Genomic DNA, 25,013 nt, shown 5'->3' with positions numbered 1-25,013 from the left:
CTAAAATCTGGTGGCAAGCTTGAAACCAGAAGAGTGGAGGCTGTTGTAGCCATGTACTAATGCCCATGGTTTTGTGAAATGTCCACATACTTTTGGTAACTCGGCATCATCACGCCACAGGCCTCACTACTGCATCTTGATTTCAGCAGATCCAGTCTGCGTGGTGCGTTCTGCGCCCGCCAGTTGTTATGTCACACGTGTAAAGGCTTAATAAATGGTGTGTGGGGCGCCACTTCATGAAAAATGGGCTGCTCCTTGTAATCAATGCAGGAGCAACGTGAAACCGGCTGGCCATTATTCGGTTGGCCTAATCATTTGAAGAACCAGAGACAAACTACCACCTGTGCTCTGAGCATTGATCATGTGTAGGTATTCTATTAAATCTAATAATACACTTTCTTTTGGCTAAATCACCCTGCACATTTCAATACCAAATGACTTCTGTTCATTCTATTAAAGTGGAACTACTCTCAATTATGTTTCATAGTCCTATTGTCTGATACTAATGAAGATGAAACACGTTCATTTTTCCACTTAATTAGTTCATATTTAACAAAGGTGCTGTGCCATCAGACTCCAAGGAAGGAGCGCTTTTTCTTTTCTGCCCCCCACCCCCGCCCCGTTTCTTCTTTCAATGCCTTCTGTGGCATTGAAAATAATCCCTTTGCTTTCATCCTTCTATAGAAATTGTCTGTTTTTTATTTTATTTTGTCATTTCGACGCCGTTTTAATTGAATTCCTCAATCGAATGAGCTTATGCGTCATGAATGTAATGATACTCCAGGTCCCGTTGGCAGGCAGTGCCAAGGACAGCTAATTGAAGGTGAATTGATAATGCCCCAGCTGTCTGTGTGTTGCAGCCTCATAGCCGGTCTGCTGTGTGCGTCTTTGATAAGTAATTCATCTGTTTGGCCTCGCAGCACTGCCTTGTTGCTTTCATGTCACTTTCTCTCTCTCCCTCTGTGTGTGTGTGTGTGTGTAGCTTTGGATGCTCCCTCCCCCAGGCTATGTGTGTGTAGTCATGGTCAACAGGGGGTGAATCCTCTGCTCTCTCTGCTCTTGCACTCTTGGTCTCTGGGTGGCATTATAGTACTTCATCTTTCTCTCCCAGGCTTCATTCTAATTGGATCCACTCCCAGCTTACCAAAAAAAATCTCTGCAAGTCAGCCACCTATCCTATCCTCCTCGAAACTTCATCTTCAGAAAACAATCCAGATGTGATGCTGAGACACACCGACTGATGTGACACCCAGAGGTGCAGCTCACCAGGGCGCCACGACCTGCTACCAAACCACCTCCTGTAGCCAACTTCTCTCCCCTCATGTGACCCCCGTCAACCCGCCCCACCTCTGTTTTTGCAGCGCGATTCATTAACATGTTTGAGGTGGACATGGCGGGCCACAGAGCGGCATCTGAATCAATGCCCTCGCCTCCCAATCTGCCCTTTATCATGTTAATATGATTTCCATTGATGGAACGCTTTTTCAAAATGGCATCCCTCTATGGTTTTACATATTGACTTTTTAATTCATGGCCCTCAGTGCCGCATCACTCTTGTGCTCCAAGAACGCTCCCAGATCAGAGACGGATGTGGCTTGAGTGTGGAATCGACTTCAGGGCAGTGTTTTTTATTTTCTTTTTTTTTTTTCTTCTTCTTTTGTGCAACTGTGTGTGTGTGTGTGTGTCTCCAGCTCCACCCCTTTCTCTGTGAATCGCTGTCTTCCTGATGCCGTGTGTATTCTCTCATTAGGCCAGAGCCAAAAATGGAAAAAAAAAAAACTCCACTTCAGTTTCATGTCGCTGGGGCGATGAGTAACTTGCCTCTTTGCTAATGTTCCCACCAAAATACAACCCGGCCTCAGTAGTAATAATGTTTACAGCTCCTCCCAATAGCCAGTGGAGAATTGCCTAAACCTGTAACAAAGCTTTAACAGGAAATAGAGAATTGAATGCCCCGTAGAGATAGGTCGTACCAGCAGTAAAATATATATATTTTATTATATATTATGAAGACTGAAGGATGTCTTTCTTATTGTGGCACTTTTATGAGTTCACCAGCCTGTTAGTGAAAGCATTAAGAGATTTTGTAGAGATTTTGAATTTCTGGAATATCACTTAATAAAGAGATCCAGTCAACAGGAGTCTGAATTCATTCATTGGATTAGTTGGGGTTTTTTTCAGCCCTGTCCGTACACAAAACATTTTGTAAATGGTTCTTAAAAACAACAGTAACCGCTATTAACAAGGGAAAAACACGTTGAGGCATTCGGAAAAAACTTGACTGAGATCTGGAAAGTCATGGAAAATTCATGGAGTACAATTAGAATATGCATATGAAGTCAGTTTTGTTTCATAGATTTGAAAGGTCTGAATTCACTTCATCAGTACCTTTTTTTTATTGAATGATTTTATAGAAAATTCTGCCTCAATGATTTGATGATTTGAATCCTGGCTCCTCTGAGTGTCCCTGAGCAGGATTCTGAACCTACGATTGTGGTGGGTATGTACTGTAGGAGAAGAACAAAAAGTATGTTACTTTAGACAAAGGTGTCAAGTGCAAAAGGAATGTAAAAAAAAAAAAACAGTCAACTAGAATTACAGTTGAATTTGCGTAATGACCAGACAGTTGTCGGATGCCTTTCAAAGACATCAAATAGCTTCTGTGAACTTCATCACCACCAACTGTGAGCAACAGTTGACTGCTCATGTATGAACAATTAAATGGAAATAAAATCATTGTCAGCGCACCAACATTTGATGCACAGTGATTCGATCATCCAATCGCATGCATGCGTCGGATCATAAAACGTTTCATTTACAGCAGCGACAGCAGCCAGCCAATAACTTTGTCTTTGCTTTGGCTGTTGACACTGAGCTTCAGCCACGTACGTTTGGGGTTCCTCGGTGGAGAGCCTCGCAGATCTATGTTGAGCTCACTGATTAAGCAATGGCTCTTCTCTCCATTTCAAATGACAAGCTGCCAGGGACTTTGGTTTTAAATTGTGCAATTAGTGATCTGGCATGCTTTGCTTGGCTTCAGTCAGACTCAAATCCCAGTCCAGGGCCTCGCCGAAGCACAGTTGACAACACATACTCCAGGAGCATTTGTCAGACAAATTCATCTGAGCCTCCACTTCCACTTCACTCTCTGAGCACACTAACCTTCCTCAAATGTCAGCCAGAGTATTTACCGTCTCACCGGTGGGTAAACAGTGGTGATCCGGGTTAGGTACCACCAGATTTACTGTGATTTTTCTCAATCAGAGCAGATAATAATTCACTGTTTGTTTTGTTTTGTTTTTTTGTACAGATGCACAAAATTATGTTGAGTATGCACTGGCCTCTGCCAAAAGTTGAACTGCTCCTCATATTCACTGTATTAAAAATGATCTATTTCCCTGCAGTCATAAATTATATATACTGTATATTTACATTTACAATATCCACCAAGGACTGCTATAATAAATATACATAATCTTTTTGGGTTTACTGCAGCAAATATATAAATTAGGTTACTCATTTTAGGTTGCAAAACTACAAACCAGCAACCTCTTGATCATTATGTTGGCTCAAAAATGAAAACTGGCTTATAGACCATAATTATTACTGTACTATATAAATAACCAAAGCATGGATAATATTGGAAACAGCTTAGATAATAGCCTTAATATTTAATTTCCCCTTTGAAGTCGTGGCTGGGTACATTAAAAGTTCAAGAAGAATATGGTAAAACTTGTCATCACCACCAAGATTCATTTGAACATGTATTTTTAATAGACTCTTGTAGGAGTCGAATTTCCACAGCTCTGAGAACTGCTTTCATTTCAGCAGTAGTTTGTTTCATGTCTAAAGCCGAGCATCAGGAGTCTAGCATCTGACCAGCTGGGATTTAATGTGCCTTGCTGATAGATGAAAAACTTGCTAAGTTGCAGAAAAAATATTCTGAATTACAAGTACCTTTCCCCTCCTCCTCCTCCTCCTCTTGCATCCAGAAGTACAGCTGGATACTAAATATCATTTTTCTGGTTGGCGGAAACGACAATCATCTGCAGAAATTGTATTATCTGCCATTTATCACTGCTGTATTTGCTGTGGTAATTAACTTTTTAATGCTGGGATTTTTATATCTATTACAAATTAGCACTATTTTTTTTTTTGTGCTTCTCATTGGGGACACAACAAACACGAGACGTTAGACACATTAGAATGCAAATTTCCCGCTGCAGCTTTTGTTCTGTCGCAGCGACAACTGTTGGATTGGTGTAGCAAGCTGAAGCAGCCAAACAGGATGTTGTAACATTCATCCCCACTAGATCCAAGCATCAGTGGTGAGAAGGAATAAAATTGTAGAAATCATGGCCTACAGTATATGGCCCAATTTTCAGTTCAGGCTTTCAAATCTATGAGAGTGATTTTACTGATGATCACTTCTCTCCCTCAGGAACAGGAGCTGTAAATGTTAACAACACAGAGTTTTTAGAATCTGGCACAGGCTGAAATCCCATCCCTCTGCCAATATATCTTTCTGCTGTTTAATATGCTTTAACCCATCGTCACTGGCAGTGATGGAAAGTAACTCAGTGCATTTGCTTTCGTACTGTGTTTAAGTACAAATTTGAGGTACTTGTACTTGTGTTGAGGTACTGTACGCGAGTATTTCCATTTTACTTTGCATTTCTACGCCACTACATTCATCTGACAGCTAGTGTTACTAGTCAATTCAGAAATTAACATCTTACATACAAAACACATAAGATGCATTGTTCTGGATTCAGCTGTACAACTACATTTTAAATAGTTAGAATTAGCTGCCTGCTACATGTTACAACATTACAGTTTCATACACCATAACACATGTAATAAAATAACACTCTGAAAGGGTCCATCTGCCTAATAAGTTCTTTTATTCTTAATACTTAATCACATCTTGCTGCTATTACTAATGTACTTTTACTTACTTATTTACTTATTATGTAGTATTTTTACAATGCTCTATTGCTACTTTTACTCAAGTAGAAAATCGAAATAATTCTTCCACCTCTGGCCATTAGGGCTGGGTATCATTTGAAAACTTTCAAGTTTTGGTGTCGATACCAAAGCAGTACTTTTTTGGTGAATATAAACATGTTTTCACCTTTTTTTTTTTTTTTTCATTTAACAAAATATGCCAAACTGCTTAATACATCAGTGTTAAATACAGACCCTATCCTAAATAAAACAAAGTATAAAGTTACAATAGCTTTAGATGGGGAAATGTCTGATGAAAGAATAGTAAACAAGATGTTGACCAAGCATTCGATGCAAGCTGTCAATACTGGACACTTTTCAATACTCAATGCTATGCACACATTTCAGTCAGTACTAAAAAGTACTGAGGCTTGATACCCAGCACTAGTGGCCATGTTACTGTACATTTTACTCTTCTGTCCAGCACTTTTGAGACATGAGATAATCTGCTATATGGACAAGTGTGAAAGTGATGTAGAGTGATGAAAACAATGTTGGATTGAATAGTGAATATCAGTTACAAGTGTTGACTTGTGGTTTGAGCGTGAACTACAATTGGGAATCACAGCAGGTGTTTTTTTCATGACACCATCATGCCACAAATGGCACTGATCACATCCATTAATCATGTAGCTCACAACACTCGGGCATTCAGGCAGACCATGACCATCGTGTACTAGATGTAATATCCAGAGCCAGACTTGTAGGTGATTGAGAAAACCCTGCATGTTTCATCCACACAGTCCCACCATGGTAGTTTGCTCTTCTCCCAAAGCTAGCATAGCAATTACAGGCGCTGTCAGTCACTGTCAGATGTGGCATCAGTGATCAATCCAGCCCATTGGACTCAGGACATTAGACATGAACATACATGCAGGGGAGTTAAATCCTCCCTCAGCTCCCCGGCCTGCTGTTCAATCAGCGTTCTCCGTTGGGATTGAATGGGAATCCATTTTGTGTTGCAGGCTGCTGTTTCTCCTGCTACTTATCAAGCGACATCTGTCTATTACAACCCACAAAATTCCAACTATTCCCCTTCATACATAAAAATCCTACATTTAACACTTTTTTTTTACTATAATCAAAACAGTGTTTGACAATGTGCCTTGTTTTTCTGGCCATCCTTGTTTGTTGTTTTTCCTGTATCCTTATTCTGTTAGATAACTGGCCAAATGCAGTAATGACACCTTTCTACACAAAACAATGGGTTTGAAAAAACATTTCTCATTCCAACTGTCCAAAACATCAAAGTGTAATGTTCTTTCTACAACTGCCATGTTACACTGGCATTGAACAGCAATACAGGAAGATTTCCAGGGTGGAAGAGGCAAAAATTAAATTAACCAGAATGCATTGCAGCAGTAAAACATGGTAGCTGTGTCCCAATTCAATACGTATTGCATCAGTACATAGATTTGTTTGTGTACTAAGTGCAAAAAAAGAACACTAATCAACTTATGCTAAACTGTATGCTGAACTTCTGGTAGCATACAGTGTTGATTAGTGTTCTTTTTTGCACTTAGTACATCAGTACATAGATTTGTTTGTGTAATATGTGCACAGACATGTCAATCAAACTTTTTTGTTTTGTTTTCTGAGATCTTGGTGAACTGCCACATCACCATCCACGTGTTTTCAGTTGTGCATTGCATTGTGGGACATCAGTGTACACCAACCTACTCAAAAGTCAAGCATTTTAGTTTGGATACTGGCATCTTGGAATGTAGTGAATTTTGTCACTTTATGTTTGAATGCACTGCATGCTCAAAGCCTTACATTTAGTATGTAGCATTGAGTTGAGACATAGCTGTTGTATTTGGAGCAATCATAGACGGGCCTAAATGTAGATAAACTTTAGTGATCTGGCTTTTTTTTTTTTTTTTTTTTTTTTTTTTAAATCTGATGAAATGAAAACATTTTGACCTGACAAAGATCCATCTGCAATCAAAATGTTGTCTATTTAAGGAAATGTGTGGATTAGAGCCACGTTACAGCCGTTCCTCTTTTCAGCAACAGGTTTCTTTTTCTTTTAAAAAAAAAAATTATTATTTGGGCTTTTTGCCGTTTATTTGATAGGAACAGCTGAATAGAGACAAGAAATGTGGGAGAGAGAGGGGATGACATGCAGCAAAGGGCTGTGGGCCGGATTAGAACCGCCGCTGCGGTAAGGACTCGGCCTTGAAGATGGTGCGCACGCTCTAACAGGTGAGCTACCGGGGCGCCAGCAACAGCCCATTATTTGAATAGCCAAAAAGCAGAGGTGGGTCTTGGGGGGGCAGCCAGTGATGGCACTGCCCTCTTCCCCCAGATGTTCTCAACAAGCCTCTGCCTATTAGGATCAGTAGGAAAATCAATAACTGAAATAGAAGTAGAAGAGACAAGTGGGTAGATGGCAATACATGATCACAAAATAACTCCTGGAACATACTGAACACCACAGATGGATGGATAGAAGAGTGTCTGAGGCTAGAGTTTTTCCTCTAAGTGCACAGTTTATCACGGTGTCAAACCTCTGAGGAAAAAAGTCATACTAGCCCCATTCTTAACTTTATTTCATTGTAGCTTCTGTGCATGTACATTATTCTCATTCGCCGCTGTTGCCCTCGCACAGCACAACAGATAGAGATCTATAACTGCGATCACCAGTCTGGAAGGAACCGGGGGAAAAGGGCTTTGTTAGACCATGGGTTCCCGCCTGCATGGCTGCGCTGCTGCGCTCCTGCATGGGTAAAGAAACAGCCATACACACTGACCTCAGAGCTGTTGTTTAATCACCAGGGCATTTTAATGGCTTGTCAAGAGTAATGAAATATGGTTGGAGGCTACCTGGTGCAAACATTACGATAAATCCCTCTCACACAAGCCTACGCAGGGCTTAATGGTTATAAATCATCACTTTGGGGAGAGAAAAATGACAGCTATTAAAATAATGAATGGGATGATTAATTTTTCACATTAAAGATTAAAAGCTATGAGAGGTATCATCAGATATTTGAGCCGCCGTAAACGTTTGAAAGTGAGAGCTTATTTTCCACACTTTATGACACCCTCCGTTTCTTCACTGTCATCCAAGTTTCTGCCCCTTTTTTCATTTTTTTCCCCTCTTTTCTCTGTGTGCTGGCTGGGTGCGCCCGTCGACACAGGCATTCCTTACACCTAATTTGTGCTCTTGTAAAAGTGCTCTGAGGAAAAGCCTTGAAGAACACTCATTGCTTGAGGCAGTACAGGACCCTCTCAGCCTCTCTGCAGGGGCTCCTCAAGGCTCTCACAGACATTATTTCATACCTCTAAAGCTGTCATACCTATAGCCTTTCACAAGAAGAATAAGAAGAGGTGGCCAGAGGTAGTTTGCTTTGTTTTTTGGCCGTTTTTTGTGTGTTCTTGTCAGCTTCCCCAGCTACATCTGCTCTGTTGCTAGTGAGAGCTGATTAGTCAACTTTCTGCTTCAAAATGCATGTCGAATAAAGACAGTATATAATAACACATGCTCACTGAGCTGACATACATCCTCGTGTATAGACAATCTATGACAAGCTTTCTCTCTTCGTCAGATGGCTCCCAGGAGAAGGAGTGTTATTGCACATAGATTCCTAATTCAGCTTTCACTTCCAGGGGACTCGCTGTGTTGTTCAGACATATATCACCCAAATTGCAAGGCGAAAGATTAGAGGGGAGAAGCATAATTAGAACATTAATAACTATACATGTTAGGGAACATAAGTAATTGAGTTTTTTTTATGATGAATGGGAATGTAAACAAAAGGCAGGAGAGTGAGAGGTTCAATTAGATATTCCAAGCAGGGCTCTTTCTCAGCAGAGACGTGAATGTAGGCTTCTCCCACTGTTGCCCAATTATTTTTGTGTTCCCAGGCAATGATAGTATTGCTTGTCCATCTGCAGCCTTCAAAGGGATATTCAAATCGTCTCATTGAAGCAACGGCGCCATTTGTTGGCAGAGAATAAATTGTTGGCTAGAAAATTTTTTATCCGCTCAGAGCAAAGCCAGGTATTTGTGCAGCTAAAGTTATTTACAAAGTGGTGGGAAATTTAAACGACTCCTCTGGCGTTTCCGCATGCCTCTTTATATTCTTTGATTTCTGCCTCTTTTGTGTGTGTGTGTGTGTGTGTGTGTGTGTGTGTGTGTGTTTTTTTGTTTTCGTTTCACATGCTGTCACCGGAGACATGCGTGATGGCCGCCCACTCCTCCTTCATGTTCTTCCAGCTCTTTTTTGCCGTCTGCTAATGATCCTGGAACACCAAATAAAGGGCCACTGAAACAAAATGGCCACCTTAGCCGCCGCTTATATCTCAACCCTCCCCTCTCGAATCAATTCTGACATTTCATTCTGCCCTTATAGAAGGTAATGGTGCATTCAGAGGTTGTTACCGATAATGTTGAAATGGTATTGCTTGGTTTCATTGGATAGACGTACTGTAACCTCTGCTGCAGGATGGCTCCAGCTCCTCTCCCTCTCTTCTCTGTACCTTCTATCTTGTTGTTTTTCCTCTCAGACTGAGACGTTGCTATTTACCGGCTCAAATATCTCTTTTGGCACAAGTGGGAGCAGCGTTTTTCATTTTCTGTTAACAAGTAACCAACCAGTGTTGGTATTTTCCTCCCACTCTTGTGTTCACACAACATGAAGTGAAAACACCCTTTTATGTTGGCTAGTCAATATGCTGTTTCTAATATATTATTTACTGCCTATGGGCTGTATATCAGAATGCACTAAACAACTGTTTCAGTTTTGCAGTTATAATCATGTTGAGAGAAATCACAGAGCCAGATGTCTGGCCCTCGTTTTACAGCATTTATGTTTTCCTCTGAGTTTATGTAAAATTCATCCTTCCCTGTTTTATTTATTCCCCCGTTTTCACAGACTCAACAATTAGTCAATTCCCAATCAACAAGAGAAAAGAAATTGCTTTTAATTACTTTTGATAAATGACAAATTGTGTTGGCATGGCTCCCTGCAAATGCTTAATCAGGTGCAGGGCGGGGTAGGGAGGCGGGTACCGGGAGAAGGATTTCTGCTGGGATGAAATCAATGCGCTTTCTCTGCGGTTCACCGGCTGGGCTTCTGGGCAACAGCCAACCTGAGGCCTGCGAAGATACACAAGTCAGCAGAAAACCACAGTCACACACTGAGGCAGAAACATTCGGTAACACTTAAACATATGTGCTGTGCGTATGGGCTGTGTCACAGACATATATGAGGGTTGTAATGTTCGCTCACAAGATTAAATGCTTGTAGACACTGATGCAGATGCACATTCAGACAAAATCATGCACTCATTCAGTCACTCCCTCTGTAACCAAAATAATAAAATCACTGTCAGATAATGTTATTACATAAATGTAATAACACTTCTCTAAACCAAACGTAATTACAAGAAGCCCTACCATCATTACTTTTTTCAGCACTAAATTCAGAGAGATTTGGTACCATTGTGCGTGTACAGAGACCAGAGACCAAAACCTAGAATTACATTTTTTTTAAATGTCGGTGGTGTATACTGATTTGAACAAATAAGATGCCAGGCTTGCTGTTTCTCCCTGCTTTCAGTCTTTATGCTAAGCTAGGCTAACCACATGTTGACTTCAGCTATGTACTTAACGACCCAATATGAGATTGATATTGATCTTCTCATCTAGCTCTTGGAAAGAATGCAAATAAAAGTTCCAAAATGTTGAACTATCTCTTTATCAGCAGGATGTAACAGTGTTACGTTATTATATACGTGAAATCTTATTTGATGGGGTTAATGTTACGGTTGTATTAATGAATAAGCAGTATTCTAATGTTGTTGCTGGTCAGACTTGACCTACTGATACCTACTTTATATCCAGTCGGGCAGTTTAATCTGTAACAGGGCTTCATAATTTATAAAATGATCGTGTGTGATCATGTCAACTGCATAATGAACTAATTCGCAAACACACACACACACACACACACACACACACACACACACACACACACACTTGACTCTTTCTACTGTAGTCTCTATTTTAACAGGGGCTTTATTTTTTCCCTTCCTGCAGGGTTCATCAGCACCTGTGGCAACAGCAGCGAGTTGAGTGACCCAGCTTCAGCCCGACCGGCTTTACCTGTACATGGAGACCCCCAGCTGGGCAGGTCAGTCTCTCAACAAAACCCCTTTAGCCCCTCATGTCCGCGCATTGTTCACTGTAGGTCCTGTGTGTCTGCATGTGTCTTAAGTTACAACCACTCCTACTTTTGTGTTCTTTGGACTGAGCCATGGTGGAAAAGTTAACTTCATTTTTGAATTTGGGTTGTTTAGGTTCACACTGCCCAAACGCAAGTTTGAAATCAAAACGTTGCAATGCAATTTGCTATGACATTCCAGAAAATTTCTAGTAGAGAATGCATTATATTTTTGTGACTCCCTGCTTCTCAAGACTCCCAAACCTCATTAACAACTGTTAAAACCAGATGTAGATGTAAAATGAAGCATGATCTGTGACGGCATGTCAAATTTTCTCCTTAATTTTAATCAAAAAACTAATTTTGGTGCATCTATGTAAAAAAAGGAATGGGGCAGCCAACATGATTTTTGAGTTTGAAATTCCAAAAAAGAAACCAGTGACAGCCTAACAAGTTCATGTTGATATCTGAGTGTCAAAGAGAACTGTCAATGTACAAAACCAACTTAATTAGTCCTGTTTTTGCTGACCTCCAGAGGTTAAACTTCACCGTGCTGCAGTGATGCACAAGTGTACTTCAGGGTGTGTCAGTACACCATAACATCACTGTTGGGTGACACACCCAGCAGGATATGTGGTGCACTAGAGGTGCAACACACTTGAAACCAGGGCATGAAAAGCTGCTTTTCAGCCCCCTTTAAAGTCACATCTTTTGACGACCCATCCACGGACAGCCAAAGGTCACAATTCGCACAGCTGCTAGAGGTCTTTGTCAAAACAACTGATGCCGCCGTTGTTCTTGGAAGGACGTTCTGATTTTGCGATTGCTTTCTGTAGATGTTTTGAATTTCATATCCACTCCCACGCAAGGTTAATTTGGAAGTGAGATTCACATTTTCATTACAGTTATTTGAGCGGTCCTGTTCTCACCTGGCCTCGCATGAGAAACGCTCCAGAGTTTGAGGAAACGGCTTCACGCCCTCTCGCTGTGAATGCACCCTTACTGTAATATAGCCTGTATGTATGCATGCCTTGCTCTCCTCTATCCGGCCATATTGTGCTAATGTGTGCTGGTTAAGTAGCGGAAGACTAGAGAAAGACTCTTATCCATATGCCTGAGAGCCCAAGAGCCGGCATGATCTCTCCCCAGATGGAGTCCTCTGCCTCCCTGCCCATCCTCCGTGGAGCCATATAGCAGGTGGCAGTGAGGATCAATGGGCCTCCACCATTACCTCCTCTCCACTTCACATCTCCAGCCTCATCTCCAGGGGGGGCCCGCGGGGCACGCGGCGCATCTAGCTGCAGCACACCGGGAGAAATAGGGACGTTTTCCATTAGTCTAATTGCTCGGTTATAGTTCTATATTATTGCCGTGATCACCACTGTGGCTTGGTAATGATGGACCTCCCGTGCCCCCACGTATAGCTGGTGGGTGTTATGTCTCCCCCGTCACCGCCCATTGAAACTCCGCTTGCAGTGGATGTAGGAGGAGAGAACGAACTTAATGCTGAGAAGAAAGCAGGAGGATAAACAACCAAAGAGAGAGAGAGAGAGAGAGAGAAAGCTCATCAAATGTTTCGATGTAAGAGTTTAATCAAATAGCCTCAGCTATTTACATTCTCAACAGGTGCAGCATTTGGCTGATTTATGGAATAAACACTGGAGTTCTAGTGCTTGTTCATTTGCCTCCGCTAAAAACTGGCAATATGGGGCTAATTTGCAATAATTTGCTGCTGCTGTGGCCACTGGTTAAGAATGTTTATATAATCATGATATAATAAGAAAAATGAAAATGAATTTTTCACGCAGTTCAGGCCCTGTCAAACACAGCTCACGGACTCGCTAAATGATAATTACATTCCTCAAGCACAGTATTACATTTTACCCTCTTACATGGACTTTGTTCACAGTAAATGGGGGAGTATTATTTTCATTTTAAGGCGATATGACCCAGTATTATTCCCACATCTGAGCTCCCTTAATACAGTAGAAGGTTTCCCCCCCATCAGCGATTACATGAGAAGTCTTCCATCAGTCAGCAGATGAGGTGAGGATTATAATGATTCATTTACCCTCAAAGACTCTGCCTTTCTTCTTTCTGTTTATAATATCCCATATGCATAATGTAGTCTCTCATGATCGAGACATTGGAAAAGCTTTAGTTTAAGCTGTGGTGGACTAATCAGTGCTGAATATTTCACAGCTGACCTGTAGCTCTCCCTACAGGTCAGCACATAAAAGCTGCTTCCTGTTTTGGATTTCCTCTCATACAGTAGGATTGTTGCTGATTATCTAGCCTCTCATTCCTTAGAAAGAGAAAAAATCCTTGGCAGTGATTCCTGTTTTTTTTTTTTTTACAGGTGTGGGTATTGATCTTTGCCTTTGCTGCAGGGGAGTGTGTTCACTTAAAAGGCCCACTGATGTAGCAGAGCTTATTAAACAAATAGGCCAGAGAACAAGGCCACAATCGCTTTGAATCATGAAGGAGGTTGCCCGTCTTAAAGCACCACTGTATCAAATATGAAACGCTCTGCTAACAAGGTGTGTAATCTGTTTTAATCAGATCATATTTTATGAAACAAGGAGAAGGTTGAACTTAAGTAAGAGAGAAAGATGGAGATTCTGGGGGGGTTGGGGATTGTATTTTGAAATTGGATGTGACGGCCGAGGACCATGACTTGATTTTACATGCATGGCTTTATAATGAAGCCACGCCAAATGGTCAGTTATGGTTAACTTTAGGGGGAGCTGGAGCCTTGCTGTAATGGGAGGCTAATTCAGGGCCCTTAACGCCTTGACAGGCTGCAGAGCAGAGCTGGAATATGGATAGGGATGTATGTTAGAGGCTCTGGGGTTGACGTGAAGGTCTGTATTTTTCTGCAAATTGCCAGGTTGCCTGAGGATATAACAGGGTCAACAGCAGTATAGCATATTTTCATAGACAGACATGTACACAGACAGTGTTACAGACATAAATACAATACAGAAACACACTCACTCGGATAGAGAGACTCGCTAACTCGCTCAAAGTGTCGCACAGGACTGACTTCATGTTGTCATCGCAATTCAGGCCATGATCCTTTTTATGTATCTTTACACTGACTGGGTTCATAGAGTGTTTTCAATCATGTTTTTTTTTTTCTCTAGCACCATAAATTGTTTCAGATCCTGTGACACTAGACTTGGTTATGAATATATGAATATATATACACTCCGAAGACCTTAGGAAGCTGCACTAGTCAGACAAGGTAATGGATAGAGGGATATTATATACTGCTCTGGGAAGCACCACTTGTTAGCAAAGCTTTGCCTGGATTTTAATAATCATAAGAAAACATTTAACACCAAATGTCTGCCAGCAACACTAAAAAATACATTCAATTTGAGTTTTAACTTGAAATGGTAAATAATCAGAGAGAGATATTATATACTGCCCTGGGAAGCACCACTGTAAGGCAATCTTTGCCTGGATTTCAGTGATAACAACACCAGAAAATATCTCAACACTAGATCTGAGCTTCCTAAAAATCCTATGCTGTTATGGTAAATAGTCCAGATATTAATAGATATCTATTAATATATATTATTCATTGCTCTGGGAAGCACCACTTCCAGTGAACAAGGCCAAAGAAATTCCCCAGATATCTGTCATTGTAACAGCACTAAAAGAAAGCATTTAACACCAAAAATGTTACCAATTGAAGATGACAAGATAGATATCTACATTTTTGGGGCCTTGAGTGTTTCCAAGGCACCTCAGCCACCACAACAAGGGTGAGGAGGAAAAAGGGAGGAGGAGGAGGAGCAGAGGGAGGAAGAGGGGTGCCTGCGTCTTTAAAAGCTAGATGGAGTGAGGGAGTGGGGCGGACGGGTGGCTGGCAGGATTGTGCTGACGGCAGGGCTTTGGTTCAGAGCATGCCCATTAGAGGGAGCCATAAATCCTGGGCTCTCTGGGCCGGGCTGTGTCAGCAGTCCACTGAATGAATTGATTTTAAACGCCACTGAAAAAAAGAGAAACTGCGAGAGAGAGAGAGAGAGAGAGAGAGAGAGAGAGAGAGAGAGTGACTATTTAATTCACCCTCTGCCAGAAGCCCACACCCCGTTCCACCCCGCTTCTCAATTCAGGACTGTCGCTGAAAAGGGGGAGGAGAGAAGTCTAGAAACACTGAAACTGTCACCAGCAACAAGCCCAGGGCTACACGGCCCCCACGCGTTTGATTTAAAGAGGAGGGAAACACACAAACCAAATACATAATCTCAAATTCCATACAGCATTTGTTCTCTCCCACCCCTCTAATTTTCCTCTCAGCCCTCTCCTTGTATATCTCCACAAGAGAAATGAGACATATCGTAAAAAAAAAAAGGCACCGCTGCATTTGAAATTCAAATGTGTTGGATTTTGAAATTGATGTATGTGTTTATTCATTTACGAGCAGCATCCATGTGTGCATGCATTTATATATTATCAGCAGCAATGAAACGCTGCATAGAAGGCTTGTAGCCCATCTTTCTCCCCCGTGTGCACCCTCGTCTTTGTTTCTTGCTCGAGCCACAGCCGCCGTGTTATGTTCAGCATCGCAAAAAATATGTCTGCAAACAGACACACAGTAAATTGTGCATGAGGACCAGTTTCAGGCGGTCATACTTTTTTTTTTTTTTTTTTTTTATGTAAACACATTTAGTATCTGTACTAACTTTCTGTTTGTCACACTTTATACCCACGCTTTGACATCCCTCTGTGTACGTACCTGTTGGAGTGTCTTCAGACGTTGTGGTGGTGGTGTGAGTGTGAGTGCTGTGCTCCCTTTGTACAGCATTGCAGAGAGTAGTGTTACAAGAAACTGCAAGGCCGGGCTGAGGACACCTACCCTGTATTAAACCTGCAATACAATTGGAATGTAGGGAGAGGACAGGGGCTTATTAATAAGCGTGTAAAATCCCAATCACAAAATAATCACAAAGTGATTATGGTTATTTTAATTAAAACCCTTTAACACCGAGGTCCACTGAAATTAAGACAAAGGGACTATTTTTGATCGTGAGACTGATGAATTTGGACTGTACGTTGTCAAGGATTTATTACACTGTTGGATTGCCAGACTAATTTAAAGGTAGGGACTCACCATATTTAACTAGGTTTCAGTTGTATATCCTGCCACGCCAACTCCTGTGAAAAATACCTGGCTCTTTAGCGGCTACATATTCCACCAGCCAACTTTCTCTGTCTGCCATTTGGTGCTGGGCAGGTATTGTATAGTGGATTTGTCGGAGCTTGTTTGGTGAAAAAGTGGGTATGATGAAAGCACTGAGACTGAACCACACAGTAAATGTGCCTTAAACCAAAACAATTAGCTAAAAGAGGCTAAATTCCTGCAGAGGTGGTGATAATTCTCTGTGGGTTTATCATTGTGAGCGACATATTTCGCTTCACACAGATTAATTTCAATCATTGGTAATACAAAAATATTCATTAGTGAAGCTTTAAATACTGTAAGTCATTTGTGTGATTGTAATTATAGTTAGCCTGGAATCATTCATTTGGAAATCAAATTTTGTAGAGCAGAAAATCCGTAACAAAATCTGTTCGTATCATTTCAACTTGAAATGTTGAGGGGGGAGGGATTTGGGAGAGGGGGTTTTGGGGTGCCGCGTCCTCTCTGGCTCATTACGCTGTTTAAAGAGCCGGCACCTCAGAATCACCTGCCCAGCTCCACGCTTCAAACAAGCTCAGCCACCAGGGATCATACATCAACTTCTCCATCAGTCCCCCAGCTTCACTTTTTCACTATTCGCCTCCCAACACACAACTCTCACATGCAACCTATAGGGCGAATGTGGAAAACGGATAGCATCGCTTGTTGAATACGGATGTCACACCTGCTACAAAAAGAATAATAAATTAGTTAGAAACCAGCCTTATGATGATATGTATGTGGTCATGAATTTAACTGAACGTTTCCAGTGGACTTGCAGCTTCCGCAGCCCAGTCTGTGGCCTCGACACTCTTAATGCATGGCTCTCGTCTGCATGTAAAAAGTACACTTTCTCATGCCTAATTACCCACGGGCTAAGGCATGAAGAGGACTCGCTGCGTATTACTATAAAGATTGTGAGGATATTTCACTTTGAAAAATGGCAAAGCACACAGGACTAAGGGCTTGATTACAAGGAGTGGGGCACACAGCCTCTACATCTTCCTTCCCTCATTTCAATTATGGCTGACTGGAGGCATGGTGCTGCCACCATCCTCAAATAAAACTAAAATATGATAAAGCTGAAATATCAGGCCCGGGACTGCTCCAAGCCTCGAGCCATGTAAGGCGCAGATACTCTGCACGTAATTACAACATTTGCCAATATTTTTTTGACGGGAGGTTTCGACGTGGATATGAGTGAAAGGGGGAGTGGAGACATGAAGAGCGTTCATGGCACATGATAAAAAGCACATTTCATTTCGGCTTCCCTATTGATAACGGGAGACATGCCTGCATAGAGCTGCCACGGCTCTCCCCTATGTGAAAGTGTAGGATAGCGGTGTTATTTTTAAGTTGTGAGATCATTACTCATGTGTAAGATGCATGAGCTAAGAGAGAGGATCTGCTGTCATAACAGAGGACGGCATGGGGAGCGCCGAAAAGAGCATGTCGTTTCCAGTTATATGTTCCATGAAAAAGGCTTCCTGTGATTGAAATAAAGCTCTCTGGAATAGCATCTCAACAATCCATGCAGCTGTAAGCAAATACACACACACACACACACACACACACACACACACACACACACACACACACACACACATATATACACACACATATACATATATACATATATATACACACACACACACACAGAGATGGGACAGAGATGTATGCTACAAGGCATATTCTTTATTCAACTCATGTTTGCCCTTTTAAGCGCTGCCCTCGCGACCCCCTACAGATGGAGGTGATGTGGCTGATTTCTCACCATGACGCCCCAACAAGGTGGATCTCCTCTGGTGCTCAGACCCCTCTGTGGCCTTAGCAGCCCGGACAGCCACGGTCCGGCCTCCTTTACGTCAGTGTTAATAACAGTCCAGCATGCTCACCGCACTGTCGGTGCCACGCGGGGTCAATGCTCCACAGATCCAGGCTTTCTGAGGAAATCCCAGCCAGCGTGGTGCAGAGTCTCCTGCTACACTGGGAGCATGAGAATGAATGTGAATTGACAGAGGATTTGCAATGAATGTAATCTATCTTAGCACATTTTAAATTTAACCGTTAATTGCTTTGAGAATAGTCTTGGTTCAAGCACTGTTTATTTTTTAAGCTGTAGCCTGAAAAACAAACAATTTAGCAATTAAATTTAGCAAAAACACATATGTTTATGAAACGTGTGTTTTGGGACCTAACATGTGAACTCTCAACAGAGTCATGTCAGTATCATCTCTTCATAAATCCTCTCTTATGACTGTGAGAAGCTCCAAATGAATAGCACCAGTGTGGCCAGATGTATTACTTAGTTTTCAGTAGTTTCTTCTTTCTTTTTTTGGAAATATTGATTAAAATTAGAGACAAACTTTAAAGAAAGGCTTTGAAGTCTAACATTTCAGATTTTAAGTTATGCTGCATTCACTGATGCATTTTTTTCTGAAGTATTTTACTCATTATTTTATGGATTGAAGTACATAATATATCATTTTGTAGATCTGATCTTGCTCATTAAATGTGAAAAACAACTGATGCCTTCTCCTCTTCCTCTGGCATGATTTACTGGACTCAGTCATTGGAGCTCTTCAAGAATCTCAGGCTCCTTGTTTAGTTTTTTTTCTTGGACAGTTGAAGTAGCTCCAGCAGCTGCTTTTCAAAGTGAAGGAGGAAATGTTTTGCAGAGGGAAGAGCCTCTGCAGCAAAATCAAGAACGATTCCGCCCCCTTCACTCGTCACAGTGTGGGGGATTCAATCAAAAGTCTGCCCTGTGACCTGTTCTCTGAGAAACAAACAGCCAGCAGAGTCTCCAAAGACCAAAGCCATCAGAGGAGGGCGGCTTGTGTGTGAGCTAAATCGTGGCACCTTTCTGAAAGCTTCCATCATGGAAAAATTGTTAGTTGTCGCAGTGGAGAGTGACTAGCATGGCCGTACATTGATACATTGATGCAGTGAATGCCTCGGACAGTGCAGTAAAAGTGCTGAGGCTGAAATTAAGCTGTTATCTCTGGCATGTATCACTAGGGAGGCAAGAAGCAGTGGTGCAAAGGCAGCAGCCTGTTTGCTTTACCGTTATTGCCTCGTCTGACTCTCCTCATGTTCCGACATTTTAAATGCAACTCCAAGTTTCATCTTTGATGTTCAGAAACTATCTTTCCTGTATAAAAGAACATCATTCTTCTTTGCTTTCTTCTTTTGTAAACTCCATTAACATAGCTGCATGTGGCATTTTAACATCAATACCACATTAAGAAATCGGTGTAATTACCAGAAACACACCATCAAGACCATCACTGAGAAAATTGGTGGCCTGATCATTTTACACTGTGTGAAGACCTCATTATTTTTTATTTCTATTTACCCCCAAAAAATGTATTGGTGTTTATTTCAAATATTAGAAAACGGGTCAAAGTTCTATTTAAAAAATGGCAAAAGTTAAAGTTTTGGTGAAAATTGTAGTTTAACCATGTATTGTTTTTCACTCTGGTGCATAATCAGCAGCTCATTAGTGTTTTGTCCCCATTTTTATCTTCACTTTCTATTGATGAAAGCATATTCTAAACTGTCCTGGTATTACAAGGACTTAATTTACTGTAGAGTAAACAGTGTCTTCTTGCAGCAGGAAACAAAACAAACTTGATTGGGGTCATTAGATTACATTAACATCAGCTTTAACCAATGTTCTCCTTTTTATAAAATGTCTGTATATTTTGGTAAAACTGTAAAAACCTTAAATGATGAGCCTTAGCTGTGTTTCACTGGGCTCGATTTGGTGGGAAGATTGTTTACCATACATTCTCGTAATAGTTGCATTTATTTACCTCAAGTGGAGAGAACCAGGCCTTTTGAGACAGCCCTTTATTCCTAATTATGTTTAATGCAAACTTTCTCCATGTTTACTCAGTGTCTTAAATAATTCAGTATAATGTACATTTCCACAGCAGTAATTCCATCAGTGCAACAAAATCATGTCATGTCATACTCACAACTCAAAAATATTGCTTTCATTCAATATTTCTTTCTAATCACCTCCACTTTGTGCAGGGAGTGTTGAATATCACTGACAGTACCTTAACAACAATCCAAAAAACGACAGATGTCTTACAACGGCTCAATGGGCATCATCTGTTTGTTGAGAATGAAACTTCTTTGTTGTTTTTTTTACAGCATTAAACAGGGAGAGGGTGCTGTTCTGTCAGTGCAAGAGAGCCAAAACTTAAAGTCCTTCCTGCAGAGTCTGATTAATTAATTACTTTCTACTAATTTCTCATCTTCAATAAGGGGGAAGAACTTTCTCTAAAGAAGCTAACACCAGGAAGTATTGTGGCGCTAACTTTTTAGAACCACTACCCCACACACTTTCAGTGGCATGAGCTAGAAGCTATAATGGTCTCATTTGTTTACAAGTGAGGTAAACAAATGTATCACAATTAATTTGACAATGATGTATTAATGTTCAAAATGCTGCACATAGCACCTTTTTTAAAAAACCTATTTCAATGCATATTATCATAAAGTAGACAGTGAGTAATATCCCTAAGGCACAACAATTGGTTGATGTGACAGTGCAAGATAATGACAAAAATCAACAGATTGGTCTAAAAGATGGAGCACAGATACTATCCTTCAAAATCTGGACCTCAGTGTTTTCAGATTTTCTCAAAACATGAAGGGCATTATGTTTTCTGGATCCCGAGATAAGTTTGCTCGTTAAAAGTTCAGGACGCTTGTACGTCATATTTGTCTTCCTCGGGTGTAGTGAGTGAGGGGAACATAGGTGGAGGTGCTGGTTCTGTCACGCCGCGCTGACAACCCCATGAGTAATCTGGTGCATGATAAACAGAGGGTCGAGGTGTCACGGGAACACCTCAGCGACTGGCACAAGGGTAATTACTCTTCCTGCGTGGGTGCAGCTCAAAATTTTTGAACCTTTTCTTTCTCCAATCATACTTGATGGATTGAGTGGAAGAGGGCGATCATCTGGTTCTTAGCAGGCTCACCGAGCGTGGTAGGCCTCTGTTGATTAATGATATCTGCTGCAAGTCACCAAAAGCGGAAATTAAGTATTTCTGTTTAAATGTAACATTTGTCTCCTTTGCTGGTGTTGAGAAAGGCATTTGTCAAAATCCCTGGGCTTTGGCGAAAGGTGGATTTCCTCTGGGAGCATGCTGGGAATTACTCCCTAGTTTCACATTAATGGCATTCAGTGTTCTTATTTTATACCTTGAATCTACTTTTCACCCTTTCACATTGACGACGTAGTTTTAATATGGAATCTTTCACTTTTAAACCCTTAGTTATGTGACAGTTTAGGATTAAGCGTGTTGTAGATGATTCCAGAAAGACAAGGAATGACCTTGGCTGTATGAAAGGAAGTGATTCTTGATGGCATGTCTGTGGCGGGCACATGGGAGGGGTTCTGGTGGTTTCGCTGGTTGAGTTGGGTTACCGTTTGTCCCGATGGCGAGCCCTGCTGTGCTGGAACAGAACAGACTCTGGCTCCTGAGGAGACTAATGGTTACAGGGCCTGGCCATCGTCCAGTGCTGCCCCAGCCACTGCCTCTCCCGTCGCCGGGATATCATTACCTCCAATGTGTTACATCAGACTCGCTTGGTCAGGCTCTGAAACAGTCAATACTCCACAATTTAGAAAATCAGCCAAGTTTGCAGAAACAAAGAGGCAATATCGGAAATAAAGACGGATATATAATCTGACGCCAGGCATTTTTTCATGCTGGGTGAATTATTTGTTGTCCGGAAGGTGGGGACGTGGAAGGGGTAGAGGGGAAGGGGGGCAGGGATCTGTCAGGGGTTAGAGGAGGTGGTCAAGCGGCCTGAATAAACGTGCAAATCACAGCGCCCAACCACTGACCCTCCCCATCTCATACAAGCAGCCTCTACTTTTTCCATCAATGGAAATCTAATTGCTTGAAAAGCGATCAATGGAAACTAAATTGGTTTTGTGTGGAAGCGCGCATGGAATAAGCTCTGAGCTGTTTTAATGTGTGTTAGTTTTGCATCTTAAATCACGGTAATATTTGGAGAGGGCCCCCCCCCTCTCTGGAGGGGGTAAAGTTTGGTAGTGTCGAGACACCAGGGAGGAGGCACTCAATCAAGCTCCTAATAAAAATCACAGGCTTAATTGTTTTTCCAAACTCATAAATCGTCCAACTTAATAGGTTAATATTAAGACTTATACGAGGACGGCGGGGTGCTTGTTTCAGAGCGGCCGGGAGCTCCTCTTTGTGGAGCTGCGACCACTGATAACCCTCTAGTGATCTGATATGACTAATCCCCTCTAATCCTTAATACACTCCTTAACATGCTCCTAACTGACAGCAGTCGATATGGGTGCACTTCTCTGTCTTATCGCTGATCTCTTTGTCTTTGTGCACTCTCTGCAGCGAAATTCGCTCTTCCACTCATCCTTTTGACCGCCGATCACTGGCACATCTGCATCAGTGTCACACATTTTAGCTCTGAGTGCTTCTTGATAAGCAAAGGGTTGATCAGAGTTTTGAAATTGCACCGACTTGCGGGTTACCAAAGGGCTCACAGAAAGTAAGACTGTGGTGGGGGGAATGGTAGAAAGCCAGACCTTTTTCTACCGCAGTATCCGAAACTGCAGCTTTTTTTTTTTTCCCCGCACTTGTCTTTCCCAGCGGACAGCTAGATGGACTGCTCAGGAGGTTGGGATGTGGCTGGTGGCCGCCGATCGTGTAGCCTTACCCAGGAAAGAACAGTCCCAGCAGAGTAATTTATTGACAGCATTGAGATGTGTTTCTGGCCAGGTGCTTCTCTCAGCCATCCCTCAGGTGCTTATCTATCAGTTATCAGTGCAGACAGAGCACAGACCCAGGTTGTATTTCTGTCTGCTATTGTAATTACATTGTAATTGATCTGAGGGTGTGCTGGGCATTGCCCATGCAGTAACTTTGCAAGGGCTTTCTTTTCTCTTGTTATCTGGAGAAGTGCTACGGTATCGTTGTAAGCAACCTTGTGATGTTTTTTACAACCTTTTCCTTGTTGGAGCAAATCCCGTAAAAGTATAAAGCAAAAGATAAAGAAGTGATTACATGGCAGACAAAATGAAACTGAAAAGACACTTAACCAGGAATACATGTTCAATGAAAATCTTAACATGGACATGCAAAAAAAAAAAAAAAAAACACATACAAAACAAATGCTGATGTGTTGCCATATTCACATTCGTAATCATTTTAAAAAACCTCAGACCGACAGAAATGCTTAGATATCAATATCTGCTTTATTGGAATAAATGTTGATCCCGTCATTCCGAGAGCGTGTCTCTTCAGTATGTGTGCCATCACTCTCACAACAACAAACAGCACGGTTTGTGTATCATTCCAATCACGCATATTAACCAGCCCTCGCCACCCATCAATCTTCCTGCCGCCATTTTGTAACTGATGCTGAAATGATGTTATAAATGATGTTTGAAAATATCCCCATGCTGCCCTGCATCAGCAGTCTGAAGGCCTATCAGATGTTCTCCGCACACATCTGTGAGCTGTATTCACCTCCGGGAAATTAGCAATCAACCTTTTACCAGCCAACACCTGTATAAGGAACACAACATTTCCCCCATCCAGCGGCTCGTAATGTCAGGTCACACACTCTGCACGCCAGTTGTGTTGAAAATGTTATTGTTATGTTGATAGTAATTTCACATTGCTAATCACTGTCGTGGCATGTAATTTGCATGTCGACTCCTTCTGTGTAATAACAACAGCCTTAAAGCGGTGCTGAAACCATCTGAAACCAGCGTTCGTCCATGCTGTTGCAGCTCTTGAAGCTCTTGTGCAGTCTAATGTAAGTATGCACGCTCTCCCTCATGATCCCTCATTTATCATTTTGACACTGGCTACTTTTTTGAAGTGGAGAAAAATGTTGCAGTCAGCTCTTCCTTTGGTCTCGGAAAATATGTGCGAATGAGTGCGTGTATGTGGCGCGTGCGTGTTTTCGACTGCTTGTGGAAGATAGAGAAGAAGAATGTGTGTATGTGCATGCATGCCTGTACATTATTGTGTGTTTGTGTACATGTATCGGTATGATTAAGGAGCATGGGAACATGGCACCGGCTATTTACTGCTGATAAACCAGAGTGTGTATATGCTATTGTGTTGCATCACCATTTCTTTGTGGCTTGTTATTCTTATTCTGATGCTCCATCTATCCTGCTTTATGTAAGACAAATTGTATCCTATTTTAAGAAGCTTGTTGACCTGATACAGAAAACTGTTTCAAAACCTGTTAAAACAAAATTTTCTATCATCGAGCACCGTTTTAGCTCACTTAAGTTAACTTTATGTAACAGTTCAACGCCATCTAGGCACCTTTCAGTCCAATTATGACCTAGAAACACTGTTTAGCAGAACTCTTGACATTTACAGACTAAGACTCAGACTAATATCCCTGTTAAATTGCATCAATAGATATCTGAATAGGTATCTATATTGATTGCCATGGAATTGATTGCTGACATTATGATCCTTCTTACAGTGTGCTGGTGGAGAGCCTCTGCTAAACAGTCTGATCCATCCAGCAGAGGGATAATGTTACTTGGCTTTTCTGTTGTGCATGTGTGTGTGTGTGTGTGTGTGTGTGTGTGTGTGTGTGTCATGGCAGGT

General features: G+C 41.6%; 1 protein-coding gene across 15 annotated transcripts in view; it reads left to right on the top strand.

Moving 5' to 3' along the window:
- Positions 1-25,013, top strand: part of LOC122869088 (RNA binding protein fox-1 homolog 3-like) — a 487,998-nt gene that overhangs the window by 289,959 nt on the left and 173,026 nt on the right. For all 15 annotated transcript variants that reach the window (XM_044181686.1, XM_044181675.1, XM_044181689.1 and 12 more), the window contains one exon: positions 11,054-11,147. In XM_044181686.1, coding sequence (XP_044037621.1) covers positions 11,126-11,147 — 22 coding nt within the window. In that variant the 5' untranslated portion in view covers positions 11,054-11,125. The remainder of the gene's footprint in view (positions 1-11,053; positions 11,148-25,013) is intronic.

Source organism: Siniperca chuatsi, linkage group LG21 (assembly GCF_020085105.1).
Source record: "Siniperca chuatsi isolate FFG_IHB_CAS linkage group LG21, ASM2008510v1, whole genome shotgun sequence".
In the NCBI taxonomy this organism is placed as follows: Eukaryota; Metazoa; Chordata; class Actinopteri; order Centrarchiformes; family Sinipercidae; genus Siniperca; species Siniperca chuatsi.
The sequence above is the reverse complement of the archived record's forward strand: the minus strand, read 5'-3'. Positions and strand labels throughout refer to the sequence as shown.